General features: G+C 38.8%; 2 protein-coding genes across 2 annotated transcripts; both read right to left on the reverse strand.

Annotated features, from left to right (window-relative positions):
- Positions 1–3,075: 3,075 nt before the first annotated feature.
- On the reverse strand, positions 3,076–3,573 carry LOC114405598 (tRNA(His) guanylyltransferase 2-like). The gene has a single exon (XM_028368055.1). The coding sequence runs from the start codon at positions 3,571–3,573 to the stop codon at positions 3,076–3,078; it is 498 nt and encodes a 165-aa protein (XP_028223856.1).
- Positions 3,574–3,734: 161 nt separating this feature from the next.
- LOC114405599 lies at positions 3,735–5,197 on the reverse strand. The gene is made up of 3 exons (XM_028368056.1): positions 4,906–5,197; positions 4,769–4,804; positions 3,735–3,814 (listed from the first exon to the last, which is right to left on the reverse strand). The coding sequence occupies exons 1-3, from the start codon at positions 5,195–5,197 to the stop codon at positions 3,735–3,737; spliced, it is 408 nt and encodes a 135-aa protein (XP_028223857.1).
- Between the last annotated feature and the right edge of the window lie 6,650 nt (positions 5,198–11,847).

Raw genomic sequence — 11,847 nt, forward strand, 5'->3', positions numbered from 1 at the left:
ATGTCTTGGAAGGTTGGTCTTCTCTCCTTCTGCTTAGGCCTCTAATCATGATATTGAGGGCCTTTATACATGTTCTAAATTTTGATTTTGCAGGTGATGGGGCCTGTACACATTTTGGTTCTAACTTTATCTTGGCCTCTGATCTCCCTGCTTTTTCCAAGAGAAGTTTGGATGATCTCTTGAGCTTTGGTTGTAGGTATTAGAGTAGGGGTCACAACCAATACTCTTCCCCCCAACATAGTTGACTTCCTCCAAGGCTAGAGAGTATGAGTAGTCTCCAAACATATGTCATGTCTCCCCACACTCTTCACAAATAGAAGGTAGAGGTGTAAGTGTCATCAACTGTACCTAAGCCTTAATCATAGGCTCTATTTGTTTGTCTAGCATGTCCATCTTTTGTTCAAGAAATGAGCTAGATGAATTGGCTTCCATCCGATGCAAATGATCTCTTGATAATTCTTATGTAACTTGTGTCATTATAAGCATTAGAAGCCACAACCTCAATGATCTCCACTTCTACATTTGTCATTTTGTGCATGAGGTTCTCCCTTACTACAACATCTAGGTAGTTTCTTTGCAGCCCCTTGAAATGTTCCCATGCTTTAGAGAATGACTCTTGCTCAAACTAGGCAAAGTTTTCAATCTATCGGATTAACTATTCAGACTTTGCCATTGGGAAGAACTTCATCAGGAATGCTAACGAGCATTGGTCCCATGTGGTAATGCTCCGACTTGACAAATCACTAAGCCAATCTTCAGCCCTTCCCCTTAATGAGAATGGAAAAGTAGTCAATCTAATGTAGTCAGGAGCATTGGCAAGGCTCTTCACCGTGTCTATGAGTCTCGAGAACATCCTTAGATGGACTATAGGATCTTCTGATGGTAGACCATGGAACTGTATTCTCTCAATCATGTTGATCAACACATGCCTCAGCTTACAATTTTGATCTCCCAGATTTGGGAGTTGTATATGTGTAGTGATTATCACACAAGGGGTGAGGTAATCTTGCAAGGTGTGTTCTTGTTCTCCACCAACTGCCATTTTTCTTCTCCTTGTTTCAACGTTGTTCCTACAACAAGCTTTTTTGATCTCAGGATCACACTTAGCAATTTCACCCCTCAGAGATTGAGTTAATGTACACTGTCTAACAAAGAAAAAGGATTAAAACGCAACTTGCAGAAAAAGGGAAAAAATAAATTGCAATAAAAATTCAGAATTTAAACTAATAAAAATAGAATAAAAAATAAAATAGAATAAAAAAATAAATATGAACAACTTTTTATTTCATTTACACAAATTAAATTATCCGAGAACTTCACTACCAGTCCCCCGACAACAATGCTAGAAACTTGATTAAAGAAGAGATATGTATGAATAAAAGTTTCTTGAATTATGATTTCACATGTACCATTTTTCTCATAATTTCTATTTTAATTAAGAACTCTCAACTACCAATTAACTGCCTAATACTTCTTATTTTAATTATCAGCCTAGGGTCAAGGTTTGAGAATACTTTTTCTCCTTAATCAATCCTGCATCGGTCATTTTAGATTTAATTTAAGTTTAAGGGTAAATAAAAGAGAGATTTGTAAAAAAGGGATTCATGCCGCTAGTTTGATCATGCAAGCTTTATGAACCCTATCATTCTATAAGTCAATTAATTATGAAAAATGGCCACTAACATGCAAATAACTAATAATCAGAATGATCAATTCCAATATAGAAGTGAAAGCGATGGAAATATACCATTAACTAAATAACATCGAAGAAATTTATTAAAAAAAGGAACTATAGTGCATGAGTACAACTACATCATAATCTGAGTTCTAAGGGGTTTAGCCAACCATGGTAATAGAATAACTAAACAACATACAATATTACATTAGAAATAAAAAAGATTGAAAACTCTTACAGATTTAAACCCCAATTGTTCTTCGTGAAAATCTTCTCTCAAAAGCCCTTGTTGTTCGTAAAATGTTTGATGAATTTTGAATCCTCAAAGTACAGACCCCAACTTCTTATTTATAAACTCCTAAAGATAATGATTTTAATTAGGCACACTATACATAGATATTCTAATATGATATCTAAAGATAATTACTTTAATTATACACATCATAGATAAATATTCTAATATGATCTCTAAAGATAATTACTTTAATTAGGTGCACTATAAATAAATATTATGATTAGATCGCTAAAGATAATTACTTTAATTAGACACCTAAAACTAATTTCCTTAATTAAGCTCACTATGGTCATGGTGATATCCACCATTGTTGTTATCGAAATACTGGCATTGAAACTTGAGATATTGTGAAATAACGAGGGCCCTCATGATTGACCATGATCTTCTTGGTTGACCATGGTTCTGGTCAATGTACCACATCCATTATCAAGTGAAGTTAGCATCAGATCTTCATGAAATTGTGTATTTTTCAACTTTTTTATTTGATTGAGCGATTATATTTTTGCAAGGTAAAAACTAATGTCAAACGTGAGTTCTGACAATAAAATACATGAAATAACATAAAAAGCCACATAAAATATCACTCAAATTATGGTTTATCACCTATGTAATTTCGTCAAAACCTCAGGAAATATTTGTGTAATTTATTCTAAAAAAAATTCATATGACCAAAAAAGGGTTGGTCCTAAACCCACATGAAGAACCAACTCAAGAAAAAAATATTTTGATAATTTAATATAGAAAAAGAGAGAAGAGAGAGAGATCAAATTGCATTAGTCTAATCCATTATCATAATAAATTTTTGATTAATACAATAAGAGAGTTCTCTTTGTTAATTATCAGTGCTACTATTTTCTTTTAATTTTGAATAACTACTAATACAGTGCCACTATATAAAGGGGATTCCAAAAAAATTAAAGACTTGCATTGGAGGCTAGCATTAAGTAACTTAGGTAAAATTTTAAGTGCAATTGAAGAATAAAACCAAAAACACTTATTTTCCATTTGTTTAGATGAAAGAATAGAATTAAAGGAAACAAAAAGGAAGAAAGTAAGATAAATTTACCAAATTTCTATTGACGGTTTGAGAACCCTTGATGAAATCTCATGCTTCCTTCTCATTCATTCCATGTTCAACAAGACGCCAAAGGCATTGCTCATGTTGATTACTCAAATGACAAATAGTCTGCCGCCACAAAAGATAAGCTTGGAAAGCTTCTATGGACGCCCAAGCTATGAACCACCTGTGTAAGGAAGGATGACATTTTAGTTCCTTGGGTGGAAAGAATTCATCCCATTTTCTCACAAAGACAGATGAGAAAAAAGAAGTAATGATGGATAGCACTTTGCTTGCACGCCTTTCGTAGAACTTGGAGGTCTTCTTGAAAATAAAAGTATACTCATCACTGAACCCGTATGCAAGGATTATATCTGCATACTCTTCAAGAACTTCAACAGCACAAGAGTTCATCAATTTCAAGGCATTTGAATCATGAGGTTTATGAAGTTTACTAGCCTTGATCCAAACAAGGATGATATTGGGAAACATGGCTTCATCCTCAACTTCAAAACACTTGACATACTCATATTTGTTGTTTGCCATACTGCATGCAAAATTTTACACATGTATTACTTTTATTAGCACACCCAAGTTAACAACAACAACAAACTAATCCCACTAGGAGCATACACAAGTTAACAAAGTGAAACTAATAATATACTAAAGTAAAACGTCTAACCTTTCACGATAGAATTTTTTCCTTCCTAGTCCCTAGACTCTCTTGGTGGATATTCCTTGGATATCACTGCAATGATGAAATCTTCCCTAATCCTAACATAATAATCTAATAAAAAATGACATAAATAATATCGAAGAGTAGAAAGCTTATGCAAAAGCTACTAAAGAACCCTTTTTAAACCATGATAATTAAAAGTTCTCAAGAAGATAAAAATTGCATTATGAAGTATATATCAAATATCAAGAATAGAGATAAAATAGATTGGAGATAAGTAACGTAGGCAAATATTTTCAGTTTGAGACCTTATTGTGCAAGACCAAGAATGCAAGTCTGCTGGTAGTGATCAAGATATTTAAACAAGACTAAAAAGCAAAAGCATCTTGAGTGTGAGGCAGAACAACTAAGGAATGTAATTTTCAATTGCTGAAATAATTTTGTTAGATTAAAAAAAAAACAAGTTTATAAACTAATCTATAAATCAATTGAAATAGTTAGACAAACAGAAACAATCTTAGCCCTTAGGGTGTGCAAAGTAAATAGACCCCTGTGTTTGGTTCTGCAATAACAAGTTTACACTAGATAGATCGTTAGTTTCTGTTTTACACTTCATAAGCAAGACAATTAAGAACACGTTAAGAGAGTGTTAGGTGGGCAGAGAGTGAGTAAGGAAAGGAACGAAGGAAGAGGAAAGTATAGCCTTTATTCGAGGCAAGGCAAGGCACCTCCTGAAAACAATGACTGGGTATTAAGTGTTTGCATGCCTTTTATTTGTCATTATGCAGTAATATATATACTGCGAGTAATACATGCACAACGGCCTTAACCGTAATAACGAACCTAACAACTCTAACGACCTTTGCTAATACACACGTGCCTATGGTTAGCTATCTACACGTGCTGCATGCGTCTTCTTCAAGTTGCGTAATCACGTAGATACTTGGGCCTGGTAACTACCCTCGTGGGTCTCGCTGTTGTGAGTTCAAGTTCCTCCTAAGGATTGCTATCAATACTCCCCTCTCCAAACACCACCTTGTCCTCAAGGTGGTAAGCATCGCGTACCTCGAGCCATGGCTCCTAGGAAGTATCTTCCAGAGGCTGTCCCATCCATTGAATAAGAACCAATTGAGTTGGTGGAGATGTTGAAGCATCAAGCTTCGAGTCCAGAATGCAGAGGGGTTGCGACACTGGTTTCTAACCGATAACCTGTAGAGGCCAGGAATCCGAGGAAGACGGTGCAGAGCCGTTATGGGCACGTAGAAGGGAGCAATGAAAGATTGGGTGGATTCGTGATTCCTCCGGTAACTGGAGCCGATATGCGACTTCTCCCACTCGTGTTATGATTTGGAAGGGACCGAAGAACTGTTTTGACAGCTTTGAGTGAGTCAACCCGGCGATTGAGCGTTGCCAGAAAGGTCTGAGCTTAACATAAACCCATTGACCTATAGTAAACGTGACATCCTCGTGCTTGGCGTCTGCATAGTGTTTCATTGTATCTTGTGCTTTCTTTAGCCGGCGTTGCAGCTTTGCATGGATTCATTGACGAGAACTTACCAGAGAATCAACTGCTTCGTTGTTGGTCATCCCCTGAAGATAATGGGGCATCGCTGGAGGTGGTTTGCCATATTTCACTTTGAACAGAGTGAGGTTTAAGCTGGAATGAAGGGAAGTGTTATATGACCATTCCGCTAACGCCAGGTAACGAAACCAGCTTACCGGATGGGAATGGACGAAGGAGCGCAGGTACTGTTCTAAGATGTGGTTCATTACCTCGGTTTGGTCGTCGGTCTGCGGATGGTATGCTGTGCTCATACACAGACGGGTGCCGCTAAGCCGGAACAGTTCCTGCCAGAAGGAGCTCACGATTATCGGATCTCGATCGAAAACGATGCTGCGAGGGAAACCATGGTGTTTGCAAACCAAGTCCAGGAATAGAGACGTGACCTTGAAGGTTGAGAAGCTTGTCGATAATGCACCAAAATGTACTCCCTTCGAATATCGATCAACGACGACGAGGATAACGGTGAATCCATGCGATGGCAATAGACGAGTAATGAAGTCCATCGATAGGTCTTCCCATACTCCCTCTGGGATTGGTAAAAGTTGTAGGAGCCCCGCCAGTCGTCTGGTACTGGCCTTGGTTTGTTGGCAAACCTTGCACTCCCTTACAAAACTTTTAACGTCTTGGCGTAGTCCTGACCAGAAGAAACCGGACTCGAGACGATGAGTGGTCTTCGCGATGCCCACCTAAAGGTGTAGCGTGGTATTCAAGTGGGAGAGATGGAATGCCAAGGTTGCCCTTGTTCAACTAGATGCGCCCTTGGAATAATATCAGGTCATTATGGATGCGATATTCAGGGTAGGTTGAAGGATTGGCGCGAACCTAGGAAAGAAGTTTTTGGAATTCAGGATTGGTTTGCAACGTTTGTCGAAGGTCATCTATGAAGTCAAGGTGGGGGCATGGAGAGCAGGAGCATTTGGCCGAAACTGGGCAGAATGCGAGAGAGCACGTCTACGACGGTGTTAGTGGTGCCAGCCTTGTACTGAATGTTGTAATCAAACCCGAGCAACTTAGAGAGGTAGTAGTATTGTTATGGGGTTTGGATAACCTACGTCATGAGTTCCCGAAGGCTCTTATGGTCTGTCATAATGGTGAACGACCTCCCTAGGAGGTACTGCCTCCACTTCCTTACTATTGTGACGATGACGTGTAGCTCTCTTATGTATGTTGAAGCGTGGATTAATCGAGGTCCGAAGAGCTTGCTGAAGAACGCTATCAGATGCCCATGTTGCATAAGCACTACTCTCATGGCCGTGGCGGACGCATCTGTCTCGACGACGAAGGGTTCCGCGAAATTAGGAAGGGCCAAAACTGGGGCACTTGTCATTTCCAGTTTAAGTTGGTCAAATGCAGGTTGCGAAGATAGAGTCTAGTCGAATGCATCCTTACAAAGCAAGGTGGTGAGGGGAGCTGCAATGGATGCGTAATTCTTAATGAACTTTCGGTAAAATCCAGTGAGTCCTAGGAACATGCGAAGATCCTTGGCTGAGGTCGGTGTAGGCCATCGGACCATGGCTTGGACCTTGGAAGGTTCTGGCTCAACTCCCTTGCCGGAGACCACATGCCCTAAGTATTCCAACTGTTTTTGTGCGAACAAACATTTGGCTTGCTTCAAGTAAAACTGACCTCACAATAATGCTTAGAAGATTACTTCCATATGCTGGATATGGGATGACAACGAGTCATTGTATACTAAAATGTCATCGAAGAATACAGCGACAAAATGGCGCAAGAAGGGGTTGAGCAGGTTGTTTATGGCGGCCTGAAAGGTGGAGGGAGCGTTACACAACCCAAAGGGCATAACGAGATACTCATAATGCCCGTTGTGTGTCCTGAATGCCGTCTTTTTGACGTCGAGCTCACGCATAGGAATCTGATGAAACCCCTACCGGAGGTCTAGCTTGGAGAACCACGATGCGTGACCTAACTCATCAAGCAACTCGTCAATTGTTGGTATCGGAAACCTGTCATGGATGGTGACTGAGTTCAACGCACGGTAATCCACACATAGTCGCCACGTTCCATCCTTCTTCTTTACTAGGAGAACGGGGGATGAGTATGGGCTTCTGCTCGGACGTATCAGGCCAATGGCGAGAAGTTCGGAAACTTGCTTTTCGATCTCGACTTTCTGGAAGTGTGGATAACGGTAGGGTCGTACTTTCACGGGCATAGTGGCGGGGAGAAGATTAATGCGATGAGCTACTTCTCGCGGAGGAGGGAGGGTGGGAGTCTAAAAAAGTTGTTGATACTGGTGGAGTAAGTGTTCGATGGCTGGAATCGGGTGAGGAAGACGGGTTGTTGGTGGTTTAGTTGGGTTGACAGGTAAAAGGCACAAATGGAACAAGGCCGAGGTTGACCCGGTTCGCACAAGGCGTTTAACTTGGGGTGCCAAAGCGGGTTCTGGCCCAATCTCCACATCTGCGTGTAACTCAATATCGCGGCCCAGGTGACTGAACTTCATGATGAAAGTGGTGTAATCAGTAGTTACGTGCCCAAATTGCTTCAACCATTCTATGCCGAGGACTGCGTCAACGCCACTTATCGGAAGCAGATGGAAGGTGATTTCGAAGGGGTGGCCTTGGAGTGAAAGGTGAGTGTTTGGACACAGCTGGTTACAATCGAAAACGGAGCCGTTACCTACTAGCACTCAATGGGGAGATGTGGACTGGGTGGGAAGGTGGAGGAATTGCGTGATGCGAGGTTGAAGGAAATTGTGTGTGCTCCCACTATCAATGAGAATGGTGAGACGTGCATGGTTGATAACACCGTAAAGGCGGAAGGTTTCTGATGATGGAAGGCCAGACAAAGCGTGGAGGTTGATATCTGCCGTGGGTTCAGGCACGCCGGAGTTTGCCTCTTCGCTAACTGTTGGAATCTCTGGTTCTAGGTTAGTGGATTCTGACTCAAGGCTATCCGTGAAAAAGAGCAGTATGCTTCCCTTGCAACGATGACTAGAACTCCATTTTTCATCACAATTGTAACAGAGACCTTTCTCTCTCCTGAAAGCCATCTCCTTCGGGGTTCGTTGGATGAACTGTTGCTTCGGTTTTGGGTTGGGAATGGTGGAGTTGGATGATGGTGGCTGAAAGTTGTTGGAGCGGTACGTCGACGATCGTCGATCCCACAACTTGTCTTCTTAAAGCTTCACAAGTGCGGTTGCCTGAGGAAGAGAAATTGGTTGAAGTGCCAAGACTTCCCATCGAATCTCCGGTGTGAGTCCGAAGATAAAGCAACTTAACAGGAATGGAGGGGGAAGCCCTATCACACGATTAGCTAACCTCTCAAATTCTGTTAAGTAATCGTTAATAGATCCACGCTATGAAAGTTTGAAGAGAGCTCATTTTGGATCATCATAAAATGACGGCGCGAACATGGACTCTAGAGCTTGCAGAAAGCCGGACCAAGACGTGATGAATCCATTGTGGAACATCCACTGGTACCAACTCAAAGCGGCATCGTCGAGATAGAACGAAGCTACAGTAATCCTTTCTTCTTCCGGTGTGTTTTGGTAATCAAATAGTTGTGTTATTTTGAATATCCATCCTAGTGGATCCTGGCTATCGAACCTTGGAATGTCAAGCTTAACAGGGCTGCGTTGGCTGAACTGAACACTGGAGCTTGCATGGTTGTGGTTAGTGTCTCTTAGTCAAAGGTGATCGAGGATTGAATCAACCTTCCCCGAGAGATCAGAGTACTTGTCGGAGAGCAAAGCTTGACTGTTGGTTAGACGAGCGATTGCATCTTCAAGTCTATCCGTCGTCGTCTTTCTGGTAGCGTGGTCGGCCATGGCGATGGTGGCCGCAGCAGGTTGGACCAGTGTTAGGTGGGCAGAGGGTGAGTAAGGAAAGGAACGAAGGAAGAGGAAAGTATAGCCTTTATTCGAGGCAAGGAAAGGCACCTCCTGAAAACAATGACTGGGTATTAAGTGTTTGCATGCCTTTTATTTGTCATTATGCAATAATATATATACTGCAAGTAATACATGCACAACGGCCTTAACCGTAATAACGAACCTAACAACTCTAACGACCTTTTCTAATACACATGTGCCTATGGTTAGCTATCTACACGTGCTGCATGCGTCTTCTTCAAGTTGCGTAATCACGTAGATACTTGGGCCTGGTAACTACCCTCGTGGGTCTCGCTGTTGTGAGTTCAGGTTCCTCCTAAGGATTGCTATCAGAGAGTCCAAAACACATCTCATTAGCAATTTACAAATTAATAGGAGTCCAACATTTACTATAACAAAATTAGAAGCACAGAGTAATTTTAACATTTAAAAGAATGTTTTGTAAAACATAAGCATACTACATACAGAAATTAAAGAACATATCCACAGAGAAAGGATTTGTTTATTTTAAGTAAGCAAAACAAATCTTAACCACATATGTTTACTCCAATTTTGAACTTAGTTTACAACTTTCAAATTACTACTGCACTACTTCTTTCTCAACCTGAAAACTCAGATATTTAAATTAGGTGAAGTGGGTAGTGTGTATGTGCTTTCTACTTGAAATAGGAAACAAGCTGAAAAATTCTACACAACCCTCTTTTGATATGGAAATTGATAAATTTGATGTACATGAAATTTTTTTCTATGTAATTTGAGAAAGACATGAATCTTAATTGAAATAATCATAAAAATGAAGTAGATTTGTATCTCGTGGAGAATTTGGAGAAGAAAAGTATTACTTTCGACATCTTGATGTGGTGGAAAGTTAATTCTAGCAAATATTTTATTCTTAGTCAAATTGCTAGAGATTTGTTGCCCATGTCGTTTACTATTGCTTAAGAGTCTACTCTTAGTATGAGAGGTAGAGTACTTAATTGTTATAGGAGCTATCTCTCCCCAAAGAACGTTGAAACTTTGATTTGTACACAAAATTGGTGTGTACCTCTCCATGTTCAACTAATATTAAAGAGCTTGTGGACGACATTGAAAGAATTAAAATATGTATTTTTTGTTGTATTATAAACTTTTATTGGTGTTTTTTTTAAATCTAATTTTGTATTCATATTAACTATTATATTTTATATATTTTTAGAACATGACCCAATTCCACCACTTGATGAAGAGAACTTTGATATTAAGTTTGATTAGATGTTGCACTTGGAGTTGAAGTATGGTATGATTCATCACTTAATTATTTATGTTACTTTCTAAAACTCCATGAATTATTAATTGATGATGTTTTAATTTTTACATGATGTAGCTATTGGCAAGACCTATTGATGGGTGTTAGGTTGTTGACTATTGTTAATTTGTTATGGTTTTATGTCCATGTAACACATGGTGTAGTGTTCTATTATATGTTTTGAGATTTTGAGTTAATTAACAAAGGATGTGGGTGTGACACCTACATGGAGTTTTAGGGTGTTGCTAGGTGCACCCAACATTATTGTTGGTGCACCCAGCACTTAATGGTAAAAGTCAAAAATGTCCCTGCTTAAAAGGCTTATAGATCAAGTTGATCTGTATGCTTAAAATATCAATATACGGATCAACTTGATCCATATGCTTAAAATATCAACATATGGATCAATTTGATCCATAAAAGGCTTACGGATCAACTTGATCCGTAAGCCTTTTACGGATCAAGTTGATTCGTATGCTTAAAATATCAACATACGGATCAACTTGATCCATAAAAGGCTTATGGATCAACTTGATCTATAATCTTTTTATGGATCAACTTGATCTGTATGCTTAAAATATCAACATACAGATCAACTTGATCTGTAAAAGGCTTACAGATCAACTTGATCCGTAAGGATTTTACGGATCAAGTTGATCCGTATGCTTAAAATATCAACATATGGATCAAGTTGATCCGTAAAAGACTTACAGATCAAGTTGATCCATAAAGATTTTACGGATCAAGTTGATCTGTATGTTTAAAATATCAGCATATGGATCAACTTGATCCGTACGCTTAAAATATCAACATATGAATCAACTTGATTCGTAAGTCTTTTACGAACCACCCTCTCACGCACACCCAGCACAAATGAGGGACAGTTTTAACATTTTGAAAAAATGCTGGATGCACCTAGCAACACCCTTTGTTTATTCATGGAGAGTACAATTATTTAGTTGGGTTGTTTTACTTTACTCATGTCATTCTTGGTGACTTGGGTAAACAAGTATTATGTTCACTTTATTGCTAGTACTATATAATATTTTGACTTTTTAAAAAGTGTTATAAAGGCATCAATGATAATTTTTACTATGAGATATGACATCTATTTATAAATATGAAAACTTGAAAATATGAATATGTTAGTAAGTATGAAGGCTTTATTTAGTAAATTTATATTATAAAATGGTCAACAATTTTATAGCGACAAAAATTGTAAAAAACGAACTAACTAAATTGTAAAAGATTGATTTGATTCAGTTTAAATTTTATTTTAAATGAAAATTAGATCAAACTAAATTGCATATTTTTTAAATTTTGGTTCATGATAAAAAAAATGGAAACAAAATGCAAACACCCCTAACAAAAATTACTTAAAGTATTAGCCAAACCCATTAAAGAGGCTTTTTCTTTAGTGGTCATTTTTAACCGTCAGATATATT

This window comes from Glycine soja, chromosome 3 (assembly GCF_004193775.1).
Source record: "Glycine soja cultivar W05 chromosome 3, ASM419377v2, whole genome shotgun sequence".
Taxonomy (NCBI): Eukaryota; Viridiplantae; Streptophyta; class Magnoliopsida; order Fabales; family Fabaceae; genus Glycine; species Glycine soja.

Excerpts from the sequence above, each read along its gene's own strand:
- LOC114405598 (XM_028368055.1), bottom strand. The coding sequence starts at position 3,573 with ATGGCAAACAACAAATATGAGTATGTCAAGTGTTTTGAAGTTGAGGAT.
- LOC114405599 (XM_028368056.1), bottom strand. The coding sequence starts at position 5,197 with ATGAAACACTATGCAGACGCCAAGCACGAGGATGTCACGTTTACTATA. Across the intron at positions 4,805-4,905 it reads CTGGCCTCTACAGGTTATCG|CCTCTGGAAGATACTTCCTA; the intron begins GTTAGAAACCAG and ends TGGATGGGACAG. Across the intron at positions 3,815-4,768 it reads CCTAGGAGCCATGGCTCGAG|ATTATTATGTTAGGATTAGG; the intron begins GTACGCGATGCT and ends ATTTTTTATTAG.